General features: G+C 47.3%; 1 protein-coding gene across 2 annotated transcripts in view; it reads left to right on the top strand.

The window, feature by feature from the left end:
- The window catches only part of PRKCB (protein kinase C beta), a 244,103-nt gene that overhangs the window by 149,089 nt on the left and 74,538 nt on the right, over positions 1–20,476 (top strand). For both annotated transcript variants that reach the window (XM_074964972.1, XM_074964971.1), the window contains exons 6-8: positions 14,827–14,983; positions 15,379–15,513; positions 20,072–20,168. In XM_074964972.1, coding sequence (XP_074821073.1) covers positions 14,827–14,983; positions 15,379–15,513; positions 20,072–20,168 — 389 coding nt within the window. The remainder of the gene's footprint in view (positions 1–14,826; positions 14,984–15,378; positions 15,514–20,071; positions 20,169–20,476) is intronic.

The following is a 20,476-nucleotide window of genomic DNA, read 5'->3' as shown; positions in this document are numbered from 1 at the left end:
GAAAGGAGGTGTGACGCTAGCTCCTGGGGGAGGACCGCCTGCACTCTAAGATGTGGAGACCAGCCAGTCAGAGACAGACCCCGGCACACGTCATGGAGAGGGGAGAGACCGGAGCACCCTAGAGACTTGGGTGGGAAGTTTTGCGGGGAAATGGTTACAGAACTGGACCACAGCTCTGCGTGTTTTGGTTGGAGCCCCACCACTGATAAGTCTGTGGGTTGGGACCTGGTGGAGAGGGCAGGCCTGGGTCCCCCTATCCTAGCCACCATCCATCCTGGGGTGGTGGCCCCACTCACCAGTATTACGGACTCCGGCTGCTAGGCTGCACTGCCCCGACAGCAAGGGCTGCTGTATTGACTCTGGCCATTGGACCGCACTGCCCTGAGATGAGGGCCATACCCTTGACCCTGGCCATTGGGCTGCGCTTCTCTGAGAGCAAGGGCTGTATTAAGGACTGAGGCCACCAAGCTGTGCAGTGCCGAGACGTGGGGCAGCCCTTCAGACTCGACTGCGGGGCTGTGACGCACCGCTCCCCCGCCCCCACGGGGTGACGGGTGTATCAGCCCTGCGACATGGGTATATATATTTATATGTATTGCCTTAAGTGAAAGGCAGGAAGTGATGGAATGTGACAGGGCATGATCTGGCTGGTGTTGGACAGGTGAGACTGCACATTCAGTCTGTGGTGGACTTTGATCAAGTATCTTTTTAAAGGAAAACGACTTCACTGAATAAAATGGGAAATTGAAGCAAATTAACATGTCATCAAGGTGTTACATGTTTTTGCTTCCATAAGGTAGCGGCTCCCAATGTGGTGGCAGATTATTCTAAACCTAGTGTCTTAAGAGGTGTGAATACTTGAGTCTGTGGAATGGAGGAGCAAGCGGATGTGAAGCTAGGTCATTGACGCGGCTTGAAGTCCATTCTTACTTCTCAGCTTCTGCTTTTCAGAGGCAGTAAGGCAGTATGTTGCACATAACACGAAACCGAATTTCAGTGCTAAAGCTGTTAATATGAAGGGCTCTCTTGGTGCATTGCCTCTCCAGCTCTATGCTGCTAACTTAGTTGCAATTAGATTTGCCTGCTGTTCAGAATGGTGGTCTAACTCCCATGACGCTGGCTTTCTCCCAATGGGCAGTTCATACGGCTGCGCTGCAGGCTGGCTAATCTATCTGTTCCCTGCTAGGAGATGTGGCAACCCTCGAGGGAATGAGAGGCATCAATGCATGTAGGTTCGAAACAAAGGAACCAGTTTCGTTTTGTATGATCTTGGGAGTGTGGAATAGAGCAAGAATGGATGAGACCTCTGGGTACCTCGCCGTACATGGGCAGTCTGAATACCCACCAGCCTTTTGGGTAAACCTACATAAACCTGCCATTTGTAAACTGACACCTTGGGTAATGCGCGTAAGGCTCAGAGCTGGCCTTCCCCTTCAGCGTCAGACAGGCACCCGAACTGCTGCGGGGGTGTCCAGGCCATCTTGCTCCTCCTGGCACAGCAGCTTGTTCCAAACCCATGTCCGCTGGGTAGCTCTGGGGGCTGTGCAGTGTTCCCGCACCATGGGGGTTGACAATCTTCTGGGGGATTGTCAATGATCAGTCTGTTCCATGCACAGGAAGATACAATGCGAGCACAGCGCTTGCTCCTTCATGCTACCAGAACAGCAGAGGGCATGGGCAGAACAGCCTTAAGAGCATCTTGAGTGCTTAGCATTGGCAATAGGAGTGGCAGAGCACAGTTCTCGTGCCCTTTATAGCCTGGTCGAAATGCCACTTCCACCAGTGTAATTCAGCCTATTTAGAATCTGTCAAGTTGCACGGTGCAAACCCCTCATATGGACTCCCTGAAACTGATAAATACAGTAAGTTACTAAGATCCTGTGGACAATTCCATGAGGCTGGCTGTCTCTGCAGCCAAATATTGTGCAGCAGTGGGTGGTGAGGGGTGACAATCCCAGCTGTGAGTTATTGGCATGTCTGCACACCCCTGTCTCTGCTGGGTGGGGCTCCGATGTTTAGAAGTGTTTAACATGCTCGCCGTCCGGTGGTGGTGCTAGTGCGTGCGATTGAAGCACATGGTGCTTTGCACGCAATGGTGAAACATGCTCCGTGCTCATGGATAAGCACGGCAGCTAAATGCCAGAGTTCATAGAATATCAGGATTGGAAGGGACCTCAGGAGGTCATCTAGTCCAACCCACTGCTCAAAGCAGGACCAATCCCCAATTTTTGCCCCAGATCCCTAAATGGCCCCCTCAAGGGTTGAACTCACAACCCTGGGTTTAGCAGGCCAATGCTCAAACCACTGAGCTATCCCTCCCCCCAAGTTAGTAATACCAGAGCTCCTTTGACCTGGGGTAATTGTGGAAGAGCCCTTGGGGAGTCCCTCCCTCCCTCAGAAGGCCCAGGGTTCCCCCCGGCCAATGCGGCGTGAACAAGGTGACCCCTGCTGCCGAGGAAGCCAGTCGCTCAGTGCTAACCCTAGGCCCTCGGTTAGGACCGGGCACCCTTCCCCATCCGTCCCACTTCCCAGGCTGGGTATAGGCACCCCTACCTGCTGAGGTCTATAGCTCCTTCTATGACTGTACATGGCCTCCTCTCTCCTTGGGTCAGAGTTGTCCACATCTCCCTCCATTTGGGTTTGATTCTGGATGGGGGGAGTAAGGTCTGATGGGTTAGGGTAGGAGGGACAGCTACGAATCTGGACTCCTGGCTTCCATTCCCAGCTCTGCTAATGGTTCTGTCTGGGGCCAGGAACCAGTAGGATACCTGCTGGCTTTGGAAAGATGTGCATTGCCAATCCATTGCTTTGAGCCCCCACTGGGCACTATTCAAGAGCGAGTGTTGTGGAGATTTGCAAGAAACACTTAAGAATTTTTTTGGGGGGAAGGTGGGCGGCAGGGCTGGCTTGTCCCCGGGGCTACAGACAGATCTTTCGGCTACAGCAGTGCCAGTGCATGTATCTGGGCATGTGCTCTTCCGGGGTGCCTTTGTGAATGGCAGAAACCTGCTGAGTCTCTGAGATATTTCCTTTTGCTGGCTCCTTGGAGCAGGCGCATGCTGTGGGGACTCCACCCTTGCTATTTACTGAGTTAATGAAGTAGAACATTGACCAAAACTGGAACCAATTATGCCGCGATTAGATAAACAAGCTGGAAGTACATTAATTAATAACCACCAGCTCAAGAAGATGCAACCTTAATGAGTCCTGTGCTTTTTTCTATTATGTGTAGATATAGCCTTCTGCAGCATATTAATTAAATGTTTTAATACACTTGGGTGTTAATCTGCATTCCATACACTCACTGGGCTGCAGTCATTTTTGGATATGTCTACATGGGGGCGGGGGGAACCCTATGGCAGTGAGTCTCAGAGCCCTGGTCAACTGTGTGGCTGTTCGGGCTCGGGCTTGGGCTCGGTTCTGAAATCCGGCAGGGCAGGAGGGTCTCAGAGCCCAGGCTCCAGCCTGAGCTTGAACATCTGTGCTGCAATTTTAGCTCCAGAGCACGAGCCCAGATCAGTCGACCCAGGCACTGAGACTCGCTGCCACGGTGTTTTGTTATGCAGGTGTACTGTTTGGGGCGGGGATGGTGCATGCTGCTGGAATGATGGTCCTGTGCAGTAGATCAGCCTCTAAGCATTCCCTCCCCCCCAAAAATCCCATCCAGGAATGTGTGTGAACCAGTTAATGCCATGTGCGTTTCACCCTGGGCTGGTCACTGGGCAGGAAGGTCCTGGTGATGTATATTGAGACCAGAGTCTGCAAGGGCTGGGCAGCTCTAACCAGGGAATAGTTACAGGGCTCCCAGGGGGGAAGTTCTTGAAAATACATCCAAATCTCCCTCCCCCTCTGGATTTCCAAGTATGTCCCACCTCTCATGTGTTTGTCTGAGGGGAAGGGCTGTTTGGAGAAGGGCTCTCTCTGTTCTTGTGCATTGTATGGTATCAAACACATGTCCACACTAAACAAACAATAGTGATAGCTCTACATGCTAGGAAGGGGAGGGTAATTGATTATGCAGCAGTGTATAAGAGACGGGTCAGATTTTATTTTTTATACACATGCCCCTATACCGCACCGCATGCTTAGCTAAGAACAGTCTGCTTTTGATTTAACTCCTGTATGCATTTTGCCTTCCTCTGAAACCTTGGGTAGTAGCTGCTACCAGATGCAGGCCACCAGGCTGAATGAAGGACTGATCTTGATCCGGGATCTTCCTATAAAATGTCACCAAGTCCAATGTTTCTTGTCTTCATTTTTTGTGTGTCTCTATTAAAATTCTGAACTCAGTCATGCTAACAAACTGAGATAGGTGACACTTCCGGGACTGTTGCCATCTTGGCTGACAACAGGGATCGAATGGGGGGAAGTCCAAAGGAAGGCAGGAGTCTCCACAGCTTGAGCTCAAGAGCCCAGCTCTGTAGCTGAGACCCGTGGCTCGGGCACAGAGGGGGGCACAGAGCGTGCCCCGACCAGTGGGTTACACCCCCCTTTCTGCAGTGTGCTTTCCAGTGTGAACCCCACTACATGGTGAGTCAGTATTCCAGATGGGGAAAGTGACCTGGCCAAGGGCAGACAACGGAGATGGATTGAGAAACTGGCAGCTGCCAGCTTTCGTTCCCAGTCTCACTCCACACTGCCCTGTGTGCCTTCACCCTCCTGTCATGTGGGTTTTCCAAAAGTGATTTCTTTTTTTGCCTTTTTTTTTTTCCATTGAAGAAACGAGTGTTTGAAATCTGTCTCTCCTCCTGAGCCCCTCCCTGCTGATACAGCTGGCTGAGTAATTAAAAGATACCGGCTGAATAATTCATATGAAAACTATTGCAAATTTTGTGGAATAAACTATTCAAATGCCCTTGGACCACCTCTACCTGTCCTGGCTCTGTGAGGGTGAGCTCGGCACATCTCCCTCGTTCCCATGGCAACAGAGTTGGGTCCCGAGTACAGGATTGGGACTTCACTGCAAAGCCAGGCTGGGCAGCACAGAGTGTCTCTGTCATGTAAGTCCCTCCAAGTGCCAATGCCCCCTGTGAAGTCAGGTCTAAGTATTCAGGGCTCTGGCAATGCAACCGTGGTTTGAACCTGTGCCTCCCAGGCCAGTGAGCCAGCCCCACCCTCCTGATGCCATTCCCCGGTCTGCAAACCAAGTGAAAGGGTTTGGGGTCATTCCAATGCAGAACAAAGACACATTTCAAACCCTGAAAAGTTGCTGGGAAATGTTTAAGGAATACATGGCTAGCGGGGGATCTTGTTCAGCCTGGAAGGGCTTTTGCTCATTTGGCATCCAGAGCTTGTTCTGACTCTTCCTGCTGCTGCACGGACTAAGTGTCACTTTATACTGAGTGACGGGGATGTGTCTGGCTGGAGTCCAATTCAGGAAAGCATCCCTTCGTTCCAGACCAGTCCAGAAGCACATGCCCAAGTCCCAGTGAAGTCCAGCAGGATTTAAGCATGGCTGATGTACTTCCCGGAACTGCAGCCTTCTCCTGAGTTCGTATTTTTTGAGCACGCGTGAACAATGCTAACTTCTTCAGAATCCAAACTCACTGTAGAGCAACCACCTTAAATGTGATTGTAATATTCTCATTGGTAACTATTAGCAGTAAAAATGTTTTTGCCTAAAGATGCATGTAGCTGTCACAATTTGAGAGAGGTAGAAATATTTTGTAAGAGAATTTAATAATCTAAGAAGTGCTATAAATTTCCAGCATAAAACTTGCCTCTCCGCTGCCATGCCTGAGAACTCTACCCCAGTCTTAGTGGGATTATATAGTATGTCTTGATATAACTCTGTGTGTGTGCATGCGTGAGAGAGAGATTCTTTAAAAATCACTTCTCCTTAGCTAAATTGCTGATTTCCACTTGAAGAACTAGAAAGTTATTTAAGGTCAAAGGAGGAGCATTAGGCAGAGGTTTCTATTTTTTTAATGACTTGATAATTTTATTTCCATTAATAACATTTCTAGCTGTGCATGCTGAGATAATGACACCGGGGTAATCAAATCTCATGCTTCCGGGCGTAAACTGATTTACTGCAAGGGTCAGGAATTCTATTTGCCTCTCAGATAAAGCATTGCACAATGGCCCAGATAAATGATGCAGGGTTTTTATTTGCCTGCCTCCAGAGTGTGTTATGTTGGCCAGTAGTGGTGGTGGGATACCACCCTGGGTACAGCACTGGTCTGATCCGCTATGGCTTGCTTTTCCCCCCCCCCCCCCTCTTGTGGCTGGAAGGCATGTGGGGAGAGTGGCCGGCCGTTGACTGAAAGAATGGGTGAAGTTACCAGTATTTGAAGTGCAAGAGAGCTTGCCATGACAGGTGTTAGATTCCCTACATTGCCAGTGCAGACACACACAATAGCATAAGCTTTCCAGGCAAACATGAGGGGTCCTTGTATTTCTGTGCATCTCCACTGTAGTGGGATTCAGGGTGATGGGAAGAGCTTTCCTGTGGAATCACTCTAGTAATCACTCTGGACGCAGGAATGGCTTTTTCCGCACCTTTGAACTGGGGGAAGAGGCTGCTGCACAAAGAAAGTCCTGCCATGGTGAGGATGGGAGGAATGACTGACAACGAAGTCCCTGGTACATCCAGAATTATGTGGGCACTCGGGTTTGCTTGATATGTGACGGCAGTTCGGGTGTTGAATAATCGTCTCTTGCTCATTGGGGTTTAAGAGATGAAACCAGCCTGTTTTGTGCTGTCCTGAGCAAAAACTAAGAAGGATGGATTAAATATTCGCACAGAGCTGAATGAGACCTTAGTGGGCGACTGTTTCCATAAAGAGTGTCCAGAACCAGACTTGACCCCAAGGATTTCAATGGTCCTAAATATTACAGAGCAGTGATGTGCTGCTAATGCCCCCACAAAATAAACCTTCACCGAGCCTGCAAAAAGCCCTGTGTGCCAGAATACAGGATCATACCACAAGTAGGCGTGAGACTCCGATGCTTTCTCGTGTAACCCTCTCTAACCAAGGAAGGAAACAACAGTACTGGGCAAAAGAAATGGACCTTGAGTCCCCCAATTCAGCAAAGCATGTGGGCAGATGTGCTTTGTGGAAATGTTTGTACTTCCTGAAATATCCTTTGTGTTAAGAGAAAAGGAGGACTTGTGGCACCTTAGAGACTAACCAATTTATTTGAGCGTAAGCTTTCGTGAGCTGTAGCTCACGAAAGCTTATGCTCAAATAAATTGGTTAGTCTCTAAGATGCCACAAGTACTCCTTTTCTTTTTGCGAATACAGACTAACACGGCTGTTACTCTGAAACCTGTCATTATGCTTTGTGTTGCTAGTCCTGCATTGCACAGAGTACAGCTTGCTCTAGCCACCGGGTTCAGATCACACTGGATATCTTGTCTGGGGCATCTCACTCACTCAACGTTTTGATGGGCATTTATCGGCAATTTTTTTTATAGACCATGGTTGAATTATCCAATAATAGAGTAATGGGTCAAAACCAAGGGGGGGAGAGAGAGAGAGAGAGAGAGAGTGTGTGTGTGTGTGTGTGTGTTCAAACTAACCAAGAAATTCAGAACTCAGTTATGGGAAAGGCACTGGATTAAGGGAAGCCTTGGCGAAGACATTCTTAGCTGTATGGGCAGTAATGTTTTTGTGCTTGGCTTTTAATACAAAACGCTTTCATTTTGGGAACCAGCATTTAGGAATTACCTATGTTTATTTACGAATATGATAAAGCTTGCTTTCTTTAGACTTGTATTAGTCAGATAATGGCTTGTTGGGACCTAGTTTTGGATTTTTCCTTTTTTTTTTAATACATTTTTTGTTTCATTATTCAAAAATGTGGTTATAATGATAGGCTTTTTCTATTAAAAAGAAAACAGATAAAAGCACATCACAATGATGAGAAAATATGTATTCTTCTCTGCAGATACAGGTGTGGTGCAGGGAGAGGGGAAATCACTCTGGTTGTATTGGTGCAGAGCCTTTTCATGACCCTTGGAAATTAAACTCATTACTTAGAGATTTCACATAGCAGATTTCCAGGGCTCAAGCCATTTTTGTGTGGATGGTACAAAGGCTTCTATAGAAGATTTTGACAGAGTCCAAATTAAGCCACAGAATAGCTACTGTGTATCTTCCGAGGCACAGAGTTAGTATTAGTATTGGCTTAACAAAATGATTAATTTACTTAATGGCACATGAAAGTAATTGTTTGAATGAATGTTGTAAAATAAATGAAGTCACGCTGTTTGTGTTTCAGTGAGCTATTATAAAGGGGAATATGGCACTGCTATTAACTTCCTACTGTATTAAATTCTGATCCCATTGCTAAATACCCCATAGACATTCATGTTTATGATGTGCACACAGTTATCAAAGACAGATACTCACCAGGTCACCGTAAATTAATAAAGATTGTCCCCTGTTACTTTCAGCTCTCTGGAACCACTGTACACTCCTGTTGAAATGTGTGGACTATGGCAGGGTCTCCTGTGCTTCTGCAGAGCTGGCAGTGGTTCAGACAAGAGCCTTTGCAATGATATAACAGTCTATAACCTTAGCCATCCCAAGACAGCTTGGATCAGATATTTAACCTCCCTTCCTGAGCCACGGACAGCTTCTTTAGAGAGCTCTTTGAGGCTTGATTCACTTACTGGCAGCACAGTGGAGAAATCACCCCCTAAGGACTGCTGCTTGTGTATTGAGAAGTTATTCTGAAAAAGCTATTCCTGATTAAATCCATGTGTGAACACTCTCATTCCAGAATGGGAGTGCCTTTATTCCAAATTTAGTTTAATCCTCATTGGAAGTGGATTAAGCTAAGGGTATGTCTGCACTAGAAACTTGAGTTGACCTACATTTGGTTGACTTAGAGCCACCGCAGTCATTACTGTGAGCGTGCATGTCTACACTCCTCTCCTGGGGTTGGTGGTGCACATCCCAACCTGGAGCGCTTCCACTGACCTAAGAGGGGCAATGTGGGGAGCTGAGAGCCTGGTTTCTAAGCTCCCCTGGCAGCTCCCCTCCAGGAGCCTGGCTGCCTCACAGGCTCCTGGTGGGCTGCCCCCCCCTCCCCATTCCCAGGTGGGAGCAGGGTCTGGCCACCTGGGCTTCTCGCCCCAGCTCCCAGCCAGGAGTGGGGTTCAGCTGCTCAACTCTCTGGGGGAGCTGGGTGCAGCTGGGCTCAAGCTGCCCGGCTTTCTTGTCAATTTCGTGACTGTGAAATTGACAAGACAGAGGATGTAAGGGACCCTGTGTCCTACAGACTCTACCTAGCCCTAACTACTCTGACATAAGCCCTACGCCTCTCGTAAAGGTGGCGTTATTATGTCGGTGTAGCAGGGCACTTACATTGGTGGGAGCAAGGCTGTAGTGTCTACACTGACATAATTAGGGCGACCTAAGCTGTGTTACGTTGACCTAACTGTGTAGTGTAGACCAGGCCTAATTCAGAAAAAGTCATTCTTATTCTGGAATAAGAGCGCCAGCATGTGGACTTACTCAGGAATAGCGAATCTGCTTTACATTCACACCCTACCTTATTGTGGATTAATTTTTGTATGTAGACAAGTCCATAGCCATCTACCTGGAAATGACCTAATGCAGGTGATGGGATTGTGCACTCTCACGGGCAGAATTTTACTTGTATTTTTTTACTGTCCCTTTTCCCTTCCACTCCCCAGATCCTCCCAAAAGAAGTCCATTTGAAATAATACAGCAGAATTATCATGTGTTGAAATACCAGGCTGTCTGATATCTACAGAGTTGAAAAAAAAACCCAGCCCAAACAACGCATCTGGATTTTAAAAAATTTTCCAATACCATTTTCAGTCTGGTTCCCTGGGTGGGGTGCTGGCTGGGTTTGTTGTAACTACAGAAATTAAGTGGAACAGGAGTGCCTGAACTTGCACAAAAGTGTCTTTTGTTTGATTATTCATGTTGTTAGCATTTAGCCTCTATGCAGTTGGATTAAAATGTGGAGAGAGAGAGAATAGGTGACAACATCATAATACTCCTGTATAAAGGGAAATAATGCCAGTATTTCTTTATATACTTATCCAGGCCCTAAAGAGGGTAAGACTGGGAATAAGACCTCTTTCTCCAATGGCTTATCCTCCCACAGGGGTTGGGAGTTGCTGCAAAGGGATCATTAGCAAAACACATCTGGTAGCATCTTTTATACAGATGCTGGACTTTGGTATTTTCTGAACTAATAGCTTGAAGACTGTCTTTAAGGGAGAGGAGCTTCTTGTGATTGTAATGGGGGTGAAATCATCCACGCTTTGTATCCTTGGGAAAAGAAAGTAGTCTTAGCCAGTGGCTGCCAAGAGAAACTATACTGTAATATCTTGAATGCCCACGATATTTCCTTCCACTTAATAGGAAAGAACTATGCAGTGTCAAATACTGTGATGCAAAAACTGTTGGTGAATGTTGAATGGCACCCGCTGTACTCTTGAGCCTTGATGTGGGCACTTTGGGCCCATAATCTTGCAGTAAAGAGACGCAACCTGTTCCAGACGTATCTTGATCCTCTGTGGGTCCTTGCCCACTATATATTTTTCTTATCTGGCTGTCTATAATGAAGTCAGTCCTGTCCCCTCCTCTGTCAAAGGTACAAGAAGGTTCTTTGATCCACATGGCTTGGTCATCTTTTGACTCTGAAGAATATTTAGTGCTATAAAATCAATGATACAGCCCAGGTATCTTTGATTGGATTGCAGGCTATTCCCTTGCAGCTTTGCCTTTCTGTATCTTGCATGCTTCTGGTGAAGGTGTCATGTTTGATGAATGAGCTCATTTATAAATGGAGATTTGATTTTTGGCTATGAGTTTGATTTCATGGAGCCAGAAGTTGGGCTGTGTTTCAGGAGGACCGAGCTAGATTGCAGAGTTTGAAGCAGTAATCCCCTTTGAAAAACAAACTGGCTCCCAGTCCTGCACTCAGAAGGCTTTCGAGAAGACTAGGGAGACATATTTTGAAATGACTTGGATCTTTACAAGTAATCCCTAACGCTCTGCATTCACATACAACAGGCCTGGTTGGTATTCCTCCTCTGGAGCAGAATACTGGGTGAAATCCTGGTTCCATAGAAATCCGTGGCCAGGATTTTACACATTGCTTCTTCCTTCCCCCACCTAGAGTTCTGGGGCTCTCTTATTTGATTCCATAATAGGTAGATTAGACAAGCTGACTTTCCAAATTAACCCTTTCACTGTCATCACCCACAGCCCAATTTAGCACCTGATGGAGCCTCTTGCCAGTGGTTGTATCCAGTGGCAAAGAGGAGGTGTTCTCCCTCAGCTTTCAGCAGAGGGGCAGCTACCTCCTCTTGCACATTTTTAACCCCTTGTTGTCTGTGCTTCAATGCATCCAGTGGGACTTCTCATCTGGAATATCTTCTCCTCAGCCCGGCCGCCTGACCACAAATGAGATCGTGCTTCGAATGCTTGGCGGCTCTTGGACCGGGAGCTCAGCGCGGCTCTCGGACTGGGAGCTCGGCGCGCGGCTCTTCGACATCTAATCTGGTTCCTAGCCTAATTTTATTTTATAATGCTACAATCCAGTTAGAAGCACTTGAGGTCTCCTGCACATCTCCCCTCCCCCACCTGCTTTATCTCCTCTGATTAATTCATTTTGAATTCAGTTAAAATGGTCTTTAGCCCATGCTCACGGAGCACTGGGGAGAGATAACTATCGCCTCGCTCTGGAGCCAGCGGCGCATGGGAATTGCCTGGTTCCAGAAATGATGGAACCTCTCTTCGTCGTTCTGCTGCAGCTTCCCCGCAAATTCCCCGAGAGAGGCTACAGTCCTGTCCTAACTGTACAGCTTAGAAATGACGTCCCCGCCTCTTGTGATTCCCAAGGCCGTCCTCCCAAAACGGGCTTGAGCACTGAGTTTACCAAGAAATTCAAAGGACATGGGACTTGCTATGTCTGCGTTGTGGGTGTTTGGCTACCCCCCTTCCACCCTGGCTCCCCCGGCTGTCGACTCCCTGCTCTCACGTCAGGCACCTGTTTTGGGGTTTGCTTTTTTGCTTTGGGGGTTTTTGTTTTGTTTTGGTTTTGGTTTTTTTGCAAGTAAATATTTAAAACTCCTGTGATAAATCCACTGTGTCCCTTTTAACCCACCCTGTTGTTGTGGAACATAGTTCCTTTTCCAGCGTATGCAGAGATTAGATGGGTTATGTTTACTGATGTTTGTAACTAGTGGAAATCAACAACAACAACATGCATACACCTTTGCTGAGGCTTTCTCCCAGAACTTGGCTGGTGGGTTTGTGTGTTTTGTGTTTTGTGTTTTGTTAAGTCAGTCTGATGTTTATTTAATGCAACCAACTACTGCTTGACAAGTCAGTGCTTTCCACCAACACGAGGAGCAGAAACTTTCACTGGCTTCATAATCTTTTGTTCAGATGCAGCCTTTGTGGGAACCTTTGTTGTAGAGGGTGTAGACTTCTTGGTTGCCTGCTTAGCCTTCTTGGCTTCTTTGGCAGCCCTAATAGCTTGTTCCTGCTGGGTCTTTCACACTTCAGGCTTCTGATTTCTCTTGGCCATTCTTTCAGCCAAAGATGCACCAGCGATAGCCCTCTGGAACTCGACGGCACAGCCTGTGCGCTTCTTTTCTATTTCTTCAGACTGCCCTTTCTTGGGTTTGCGCCTGTTCTTAGAGTTTCCCTCCAGTCTCTAGCTCTCTCATGTTCTCTGGCCCAAGGAGAGGCTCCCATCTCCCTTTTTGTATTCTAGCCCCACTTGCAGCATGACTCATTGTAATTATCCTGACTCTGAATTCAGGGCTTTCGCAGCTGACCTAGAGTGGCTCAACAGAAGAGCCCTGCATTAGAATCTGCCACCCTGATTAAACTTCCCTCATGTCTAATTTGCCCTTGCAATGGTCATCACTTTGCTCTTTCCATTGTCCTTCCTAGGACAGTGAAGGGCATTTTCAGCCCAGGCACTAATCTATATCCTGAACCTATTTCTTGAGCCTCTTGTTCTTCGAGGGAAATTTAAATTCAAATCAATGCTGTTCTCTTCTTATAGAAAAACCCTGGATCTCATTCTTTGTTTTATTTTACTGTTTGCAATGTGCGGTTTTTAGTTCTCTCCTCTCAAAAATAAAGAGTTTTCAAAGTGCATAAGGGCCAGATTTCCAGAGGTGTTTAGGCCCCACAAGATGCTTATAGGCACTGGGTAGTGTTTACAAATGTACCTAAGCAGGTTAGGTGATGGACTCCCTCTAAAGTCAATGGGAAATGGGTGCCTGTGTTTTGTGGATCCCACTAAATGCCTAATTGCATCTTTAGGTGCCTAAATATCTTTATAACTCTAGCCCTAGTTCGTTTAGGAGCACGTGTTCCATTGATTGTTTTAAATGGGACTAGTGTTCATAAATGATGTATGCACTCTTGAAAATCTCTCCCTACATGTTTGTTTTATTTAGACTATTGGCAGGGAACTCTCCTATTATGTCTAAGTGTCAGGACCCTGGTCTTGAAACTGGGCCCACCAAGTTCTTGGGAAGCAGCTTTGGCCATTGTACCACACCAACTCATTGAATTACCAGGCAATTCATAGACCTGGGTGGGCTAGCTTTCAGCGGTTCCACGACCTGCTTCCTGATTAGCCACATGGTCTTGACTCTGGTTGGTAACCATATATATTTCCTGCTTCCTGTCTGGCCTTGTCTGAGCAACAAGCCATTGCCTGCTGGTTGCTACTCAGACGCTCCTGGCCTGCCTTGCTGCCTCACCTGACCCCGCCAGCAGCCTTGCTCTGCCTTCCCCTTGGATTGCATCTCCTGGCTGTTGGACCTCTTGTGTGAACTCTGATCCCTGATCTGGACTGCCCTCTGAGCCACCTGACTCCTGGGCGTTATGCTAAAGCACTTAACACACTTTTGGTTGCTGTACAAGTAAAAATAATAAAGTGAAATCCTTCCTTCAAAACACAATGTATAATTGGAATGTGGAACTCATTGCCACATGAAGTCATTGAGGCCAAGAATTTAGCAAAATTAAAATGTGGATTATACATTTATATGGATGAAAAGAATATCCACAGTTAATACTAATCGGAAATTTTTGAAAAGGGATGTTAAACCTTGTGCTTCAGGGCCTTAGCCAATCTCTAACTATTAGAGAGCTGGCAGATTATCTCACATCTGTTAATGCAGGATTCTTACATCTTCCTCTGAAGCATTTCTGAAGCACACCACCGTTAGGGACAAGATACTGGATTAGATGGACCGCTGGTATGATCTGGGATGGCAGTTCATTTCTTCTTAACCAGCAGGAGGAAGAGAAGGAACTTCACGGTCCTGCATTTGAACAGAATGTTCATTACATGTGTATTTACTTTGTATTAATCATTCCTGTTATGATCAATGTCTATATTAACTCAAAAAGAAAAGGAGTACTTGTGGCACCTTAGAGACTAACAAATTTATTTGAGCATAAGCTTTCGTGAACTACAGCTCACTTCATCGGATGCATTCAGTGGAAAATACAGTGGGGAGATTTATATACATAGAGAACATGAAACAATGGGTGTTACCATACACACTGTAACGAGAGTGATCACTTAAGGTGAGCTATTACCACGAAAGCTTATGCTCAAATAAATTGGTTAGTCTCTAAGGTGCCACAAGTCCTCCTTTTCTTTTTGTGAATACAGACTAACACAGCTGCTACTCTGAAACCTATATTAACTCAGTTTTCAGTCAGTATTTCAATGTAATGTCATTCAGTTATGCAATGCATAAGCGTATGGGACACAAATATTTTTAAGGAAGCTGAATAGAGCTGCGGATATCTTTGTAGTTTTAATATTGAATTTACTTTTTTTTTTTTTCCCTAGTAAGAGACGCCAGAAACCTAGTTCCTATGGACCCTAATGGCTTGTCAGACCCTTATGTGAAACTTAAACTAATCCCCGACCCGAAAAGTGAAAGCAAACAGAAGACCAAAACTATAAAGTGCTCTCTGAATCCTGAATGGAATGAGACTTTTACATTGTAAGTAGAGTAACACAAATTTAATATTGTAAAGTAGACCCTCTTGTCTCCAGAATGATTGTGAATGTGTTTGCTGGGCTTTAATTATCTGAAATATTCAGCTGATTCAATGGAGAAGTAACTTTTTTCCTGTCATAATAAATGTCTTGGAAATGCTTAACTTCTGCTCTGTGCACTGATCAAAGTCTTGCATTTCAATTAAAGAACTCTACATTCTCCATTTGCAATGTGCACTATCAGCAAATTAAACATTAAAGAAACATATTGTCGCCGAAGACCATCACTTCATTTCATATTCATTTATTTATTGAACGCACACGCGAAACATGTGGAATTGCGGAGATAACTTCCACTACAGAAATTTTGCTTCTTCCCCCCCCCCTCCTTTATTGCAGTCAGCTGAAAGAGTCGGACAAAGACAGAAGGTTGTCAGTGGAGATTTGGGACTGGGATCTGACCAGCAGAAATGATTTCATGGGGTCTTTGTCGTTCGGGATTTCTGAGCTTCAGAAATTAGGCGTTGATGGATGGTAAGACTCAATTTGCTCTAAAGCCACAGAGCTCTCAACACAGCAGTATCACCTTGTACCCAGTAGGAAAAGACCTGGCAACCTGTCATTCTGTGGAGGGCTACCAAACTGTTCAAACAACCATTTTAGCCCCTAAGTCCCCTGTGTTCCACACAACACATCCCATCACTCTGATTGCTGCCAGTGATTTACATCCACAATAAAGAATCATGCAGCTGAGGTCCTAGAATGAGACTAGTGAAGGGAGGAATTCCTACCGCATTTTGCAAAAGGAAAAGGAGTACTTGTGGCACCTTAGAGACTAACAAATTTATTTGAGCATAAGCTTTCGTGAGCTACAGCTCACTTCATCGGATGCAACTCCGATGAAGTGAGCTGTAGCTCACGAAAGCTTATGCTCAGATAAATTTGTTAGTCTCTAAGGTGCCACAAGTACTCCTTTTCTTTTTGTGAATACAGGCTAACACGGCTGCTATTCTGATACCGCATTTTGAATTTCCTTCACTGGGTTACTTAAATTGTGTGTCCCCTTCATTGTGCTTTTTTGTCACACATTGTTGTGTTTCACGTTTTGGTTCTGGCTGGTTGTGAGCTCTGAGGGTTTCTCATGTGTATAGGCCAGGGGCCGCCAAACTTATTGACCGTCCAAGCTGCATACGGCAATCTTCAGAAGTTGGAGAGCCAGGGCACACTTGCTGGGGCTCCAGGCTTCAGCCCCATTCCTGATGAAGCTCCGAGCCCTGGCAGGTGCTCCTTGTGGGGCTGAAGCCCCAAGACCCCTCTCCCTGCTGGGCAGAAGCTGGAGGTGACACCTGTTGGGGGAGGGTGCGGCGCATGCACATGTGGTCACTCCCCCCCCCCCGCCTTCTCCCCCCAATTTTTGTCAGGGTTGCTGGCCCCACTTGGTCACATGGTGCCACCAGGCCCCCTCCCCACATGGCAGCTATTGGAGCTGGCAAGCTGGGAGCTGTGTTTGCTGCTGCCTCGCCCCATGGAGCTAAAGCAGCAGGCCCTTCCCTGCAGCTCCCAGCTCTTTTCCGCTACTTCTCCCCAAGGAGCGAACACCTGGCAGCTGCAGCGCGGGGCCGCTGATGGGAAGAGTGGGGGTGTGCCTGGGTGTGTGTGACTCACGCTGTTGTGGGCGGAGCGAACCTTTAAATTGTGTCCCCCACTTTCAGCAGGCCCCAATCATCTCTGGCAGAAGCCCCGAGCCTCCCCGCCAGTCTGGTAGGTGGAGAATGGGCAGGGGTGTGAGGGGCTATGTGAGTCGCACTTTAACTGTAAAAGAGCTGCATGCGGCTCGTAAGCCACAGTTTGGCCACCCCTGGTCTCGGCACCCCTCAGAATGATACAGCATTTAATTCATAATCCCAAATTCCAGCATTTGTCCTGCATGTTAGTACGTAGGTTTCAAAACCCCAAATGTATTGGGCTACAAGGGAGCATGAAAAATGTAATCAGGGTGATTTTAACAATAGTCTCTTGGCTTTACTTACCCAGCAAGGAGCCTTTGTGTTGATCACAGTGTGAATGCAAAGAAAAGCCAGAGCGGTAGCTAGTTAAGGGAGAGAGTCGAGAAGAACATGAATTATGTCAGAGGCTGTTGCTTCTGCAGCCCGTGGACTAGCTGAAATGATGATTAGAGGTTTCTTTCAATGAAATGAGAAATCCTGTCCAAAGCATGTAATTATTGTCACTTGTTACCATACGAAATATGAACACAGTGGGTCCATAAAAATCATCTTGTATGGGGTCTGTTGATTTTCATGTTATCTTCCCCAGCAGGTTTCATGCCATTTTAATTTCCTTTTGTAGTCACTGTGGCTTGAGAGATACGTTACCTTACCATGTGAAGTATAGTAATTTAAACTGGTATTGTATGTGTCTTGCAAACAAAAAACCAGACGGGACCACTTATTATGGGAGGCAAAAAGCTTCCCTGGGTTCTCCACTTTTTCCTTGAAGAAACTGCCTTGCAGATATAGAGGGAAAAGTGTGTAAGAGCCCGTATTTCTAATTTAACTCCGAGCAGTTAGAGAAGGAACGTTTCGAAAACAGAATAATCAACAAGTGTCCTACAACTGTAATTTGTTGTTTTTAACTGGTGGTGGCATTCCAGAACAAATATGCCTGTACATCACCCTATTACTAAATTATCTTGTCCAGGTTCCCACTTGATCCTGCAGAATAGCTCCTGGGGGCGTGGAAGGGGGAAGAAAGGGGGAGGGGGGTGGTGTGTGTGTCAAGAAGGCCTGATAAGGCATTTGTAAATATTAAGTAGGTCCACCCCTGTTTAAGGCGAGGAATGGGACTACACCTTTTCCACCTCCAAAATCTGGGGTTCTGGATAGAAGTGTCTGTATCATTATAAAAGTACAGAGCAGCTCCAGGAATAGCCTCTCCAGGACCGCCAGGAAGGCGCCCGGCCGGGCTGCGCGCTGCTCAGTGATGGGTCACTTACCTCGCTAGTGGAACACAGTGCTCTGCTCTGGTTATGTTAGTACCTCCTTCCTGGCAGGCTTTTCTGCTAATGAAATAGTCGTAACCATACCCTGCCTCTCACGTGTGGAGCTCTGAGTGCCTGGCAAACGTCAGTGATGCCTCTCAGCTCCCCTGGAAGGCAGGTCTTACGAGCCCCATTGTGAAGATGGAGAAGCTGAAGCATAGAGACAGAGGCTCCCTGCAACAATGAGATCAGGAACTAGAGATCCCATCTCTCGAAACCACGTTCAGGTCCCCTGGGCCTCATTCCCTTAAAATATACCTGAAATGGAGGCAGTGTCTCTCTCCTGGAAAGAAACTGAATTACAAGTTCCTCCAAGGTTTATGGTTGCCTGCAGGAAGGTGTGCTCTCCAGCTGGGATCAGTCCATCGCCCTCTCCTAGCGCAATGGAAATCATGATACAGAGTTTCTCACTGAGTTTTAAAAATCGTGTAAGTGGAGATCTAAGTAACTTTCCTTGTCACAGCATTTGGCTAGAATAAACTCTGGGAGAAGGCTCTGATGCATATTTCATATCTAAACAACTGCAGTTAATGGAGAAAGCTGGCCCAAAGGAAGAGGCCGTCCCTGTATTATGCAAATACCACTTTGTTCATTCACTGCAGACACAAGCCTCTCTAGATAACATCCAGCCGATAATGGCCCCAGCCCCTCGCAGACTGCTGTAGAAAGGAATTCGCTGATGGAGCCCAGGCTTTGCCTGGGGCTGAATAAAATACCTCGGATCTGAATGACATTTCCAAGATTTCTGTTAATTGCTGGCTAAACTCTCCACCCCCCTCCCACTCCCCCACCATTTGTGTGGAAATCTTTGCTTTGCTTCACGCTTTGTGGCTGTGGCTGTTCTCCAAGGCAGTGGAAGCTCGCTTTGAGAGGGGATGCAGATGATAGGAGGGGGAGTAGGGTGGGTGATGTGCATGGGGAGGTACTGAGACTTGAGTGGGTGGGCAGCTGGCTCCAGGCTGGGAAGGCGGGTCCCGGCCATTTCCATCTCTCTCACTGGCTGCCGAGGGTAGCTGCTCCCAGCCCTGGCCCGATCACCTGGTTCTGGCCTGCTCCCCAGCAGGTGCTGCAGCATCCGCTCTAGCCCCTCCACGTCCTGCTCTTGCTCCCCGCCGTTTACAGGGAACATGGGTTCCCAGATTATGCAGTGGAACAACACGCGGGAGCAGAAACAACCATGGCAGCTGCACTAGCCCCACCGTCCCTGCGTGCTCTGGCGACAAGCAGCTGGCCTGCTCTTCTGGTCCTGGGCCCCCCAGGAGCCGATCGGGTCAGCAGTGCCAAAGTGTCTATCTCGCTGGTGCTACTACCAGTTTCACTGCCTTGGCTGAGAGGGCAGGATTCAAAACGCACTGAAGTCAATGGAAAGACGGATTTCAATAGACTTTCAGTCGGGCCCCTAGTTTAAACCAGGCTCCAATGGCTCCTGGTGTCTATAGCACTTGGCTATCAAGGTGCCTTGTTGAAGGGCATTATGCTGTTGTATGTGGGGAGGAAAACAACCAAACACTAAAGGATGCCAGCTCAGCCTAGAGATAACACTCCCACCTGCATGGTGTTCCAGGGACACTGCAGGAAATCTGATGAAGGGGGTATTGTGAGTATAAAGTGTTGGGTTCTTTCAAACCTAGGAGATCATCATAGGTGTAGAAGGAAAAGGGAATGGAGCAGGACAGTTGTGTTTAACAGCCAAGCCAAAAGGAGGCTGGGGCCATCTGTCTCAGATCATAGAATATCAGGATTGGAAGGGACCTCAGGAGGTCATCTAGTCCAACCCCCTGCTCAAAGCAGGACCAATCCCCAATTTTTGTCCCAAATCCCTAAACGGCCCCCTCAAGGATTGAACTCACAACCCTGGGTTTAGCAGGCCAATGCTCAAACCACTGAGCTATCCCTCCCCTGGTTTAGACGTGACAAATCCTGCATCTTGGCAGGGGGTTAGACTAATGACCCTGGCGGTCCCTTCTAACCCGGTGGTTCTGTGATTCTGTGACTGGTATCTGAGGTTCAGGCCTGTCTTAGTTACGTGCTGTTCTTGCTCTTTCCATCTAGGTTTAAACTGCTGAGCCAGGAGGAGGGGGAATACTTCAACGTCCCGGTTCCCCCGGAGGGAGAAGAGGGAAACGAGGAACTCAGACAGAAATTTGAGGTGAATGGAGTTGTCTCAAATGCCCATCACCTTTCCTTATAGCCAGCACTACGTGGGGGGCCTGAAGACCTGGGGTGAAAGGTCGTTCTCAGTAAAGGGCATTTCCTGCCTGCCCACATCTCACCAAGGAGGGAGGGAAGATCAATGAGCAGAGCTCTGCTCCAACCCCATGCTCTTCCCCTCCCCTTTCCTGCCTGTACAGTCATAGGGCAGGGCTTCATTCGCTCTTATGCCCCTCTGTGGGTAGCCTGCCCGCGTTCATCCCACCCAGAGCTGTGCACTGGCTTTGTGGGGCAGGGAGGGGAGTT

Source organism: Natator depressus, chromosome 10, assembly GCF_965152275.1.
Source record: "Natator depressus isolate rNatDep1 chromosome 10, rNatDep2.hap1, whole genome shotgun sequence".
Classification (NCBI taxonomy): Eukaryota; Metazoa; Chordata; order Testudines; family Cheloniidae; genus Natator; species Natator depressus.
This window is presented reverse-complemented; position numbering and strand designations above follow the sequence as displayed.